Consider the following 1,629-nt stretch of genomic DNA (forward strand, 5'->3'; position numbering starts at 1 on the left):
AGGTGCAGTATGGTTTCAGACAGAAATAGAAGTATACACCCCTAAACAAAAGCTGACCTTTCATCTAATAAAAATGGGAAGTTTCAGACCAGATATTTCAAAATCAATCCAAGATATCCTTATATCAATGAGCCAAGTTTTCAGACCTTGCTAACCATATCACTTTTCCAACATACACCTACCTCTTAACGAGGGTGTTAGGTTATCAACAGAACATAAAGTTCGGACCTTTCGTGATACTCACTGGCTTCTCATTTTATGGGAAAGGTCCTAAAGTCAATAATTATGATAAATAATGATGCAAAACGATTGGACTTGTAAATGAACTCATACCTTGAAGTACATATCAACATTCTTCTCCTTAATCCTCTCGAGCAAAGCAAGCCAATCCACCCTCTTTGCTTCCAATGCCTCCGCCCACTCCTTCAACACCGGCATCAGATCATCCTTCTTCCAATCCAACCCGAAAAACTTATCCTCAAGCCTCTTACTCCTCCCAACCACTGGCTTCGCCTCGTCCTTCAAATATTTACCCTCCGCATCTTCCACTCTTTCTGCAACCTCTGCCCACTTGTCATCCGACAAATCCAACCCATAAATCTTATACTTAATCTTCCCCTTCCTCTCTGGCAAAGCTTCCACCTTTAAGCTCTTCTCCCCTTCTTCTTCCTCCCTCGACGTGTTTTCCCTAATCTTTTCAAGGTTCCTATAAAACTCAACCTCCTCTAACTTCTCGCTCGCCCATTTAAACCTAAACTCCCGCAACATATCTCCACGAATCCCAATATCACCTGCGAATCGACACATTTCCTTAACATCATCATGATGCAAGTACTTCTTCAGCTCGTCTCTCATCCGATCTCTCCTCATAGCATCATGAACCGACTTGCTAACTTCATTAATCGTCTTCCACAGATCTTCACTAAGATCGACGGCAGGCGCCGTTCCTTGGGAGCTTTGATCTATTTCAGCAGCGACCCGCTGGCAAATGAGAAGCATCATCGAATCTAGGGTTTGCTTCGTCAAATCCGGGAAGGATTGGGAGAGGATGGGCTTGATCGAGTGGACGAAGCGGGAGAGGAACTCGTTCATGTTGGCGTCGAATTCGGATTCGGGTTCGAGTCTCGGCATCCGATTCTGGATCGAGGGAGCTGGGGTTTCGAGAGTGGGGGCATTGGATGGGGACGATGCATGGAGGTTTCGGTAATGGATGAGCGGAGGGAGATGATATCGGGTTCGGGTTCGTTTGAGGTGAGAGAACAAGAAGAAGGGAATGGCTCTCATTTGGGGCATGGCGCACTCAAGCCCTGAGTGATGAACTCTGGTTTAAAACCCTAGAATTTGGGGGGAGAAAGGGAGAAGACGATGAAGAAATGAGAGGGAACTTAAACCCTAGAGCTAACGGGTCGGATCTGGTATTGGTTGGTTAAATGGCCCTAAACCGGATTGGGAGTAAAAAGTGTACACGTCCGTTGCTGCAAAATATCTAACTCAAACGCATTATTTGGATATTTTCATTGCAAATTCAATGTTTAACGTTCGGCTGCAAATGAGTGGTTCCAATGACATAAGGTTTTCGGATTGAAAATGTTTTTTTTTTTTTTTTTTGATGAGGTAGAATTGCGTTTT

At 44.4% G+C, this 1,629-nt stretch overlaps 1 protein-coding gene across 1 annotated transcript; it reads right to left on the bottom strand.

Moving 5' to 3' along the window:
- LOC109847471 (protein NUCLEAR FUSION DEFECTIVE 5, mitochondrial-like) lies at nt 328-1,092 on the bottom strand. The gene has a single exon (XM_020416698.1). The coding sequence runs from the start codon at nt 1,090-1,092 to the stop codon at nt 328-330; it is 765 nt and encodes a 254-aa protein (XP_020272287.1).

Source organism: Asparagus officinalis, chromosome 7 (genome assembly GCF_001876935.1).
Source record: "Asparagus officinalis chromosome 7, Aspof.V1, whole genome shotgun sequence".
Lineage (NCBI taxonomy): Eukaryota > Viridiplantae > Streptophyta > Magnoliopsida > Asparagales > Asparagaceae > Asparagus > Asparagus officinalis.

Bases quoted from the DNA above. Each gene is read 5' to 3' on its own strand.
- LOC109847471 (XM_020416698.1), bottom strand. From the start codon at position 1,092: ATGAACGAGTTCCTCTCCCGCTTCGTCCACTCGATCAAGCCCATCCTC.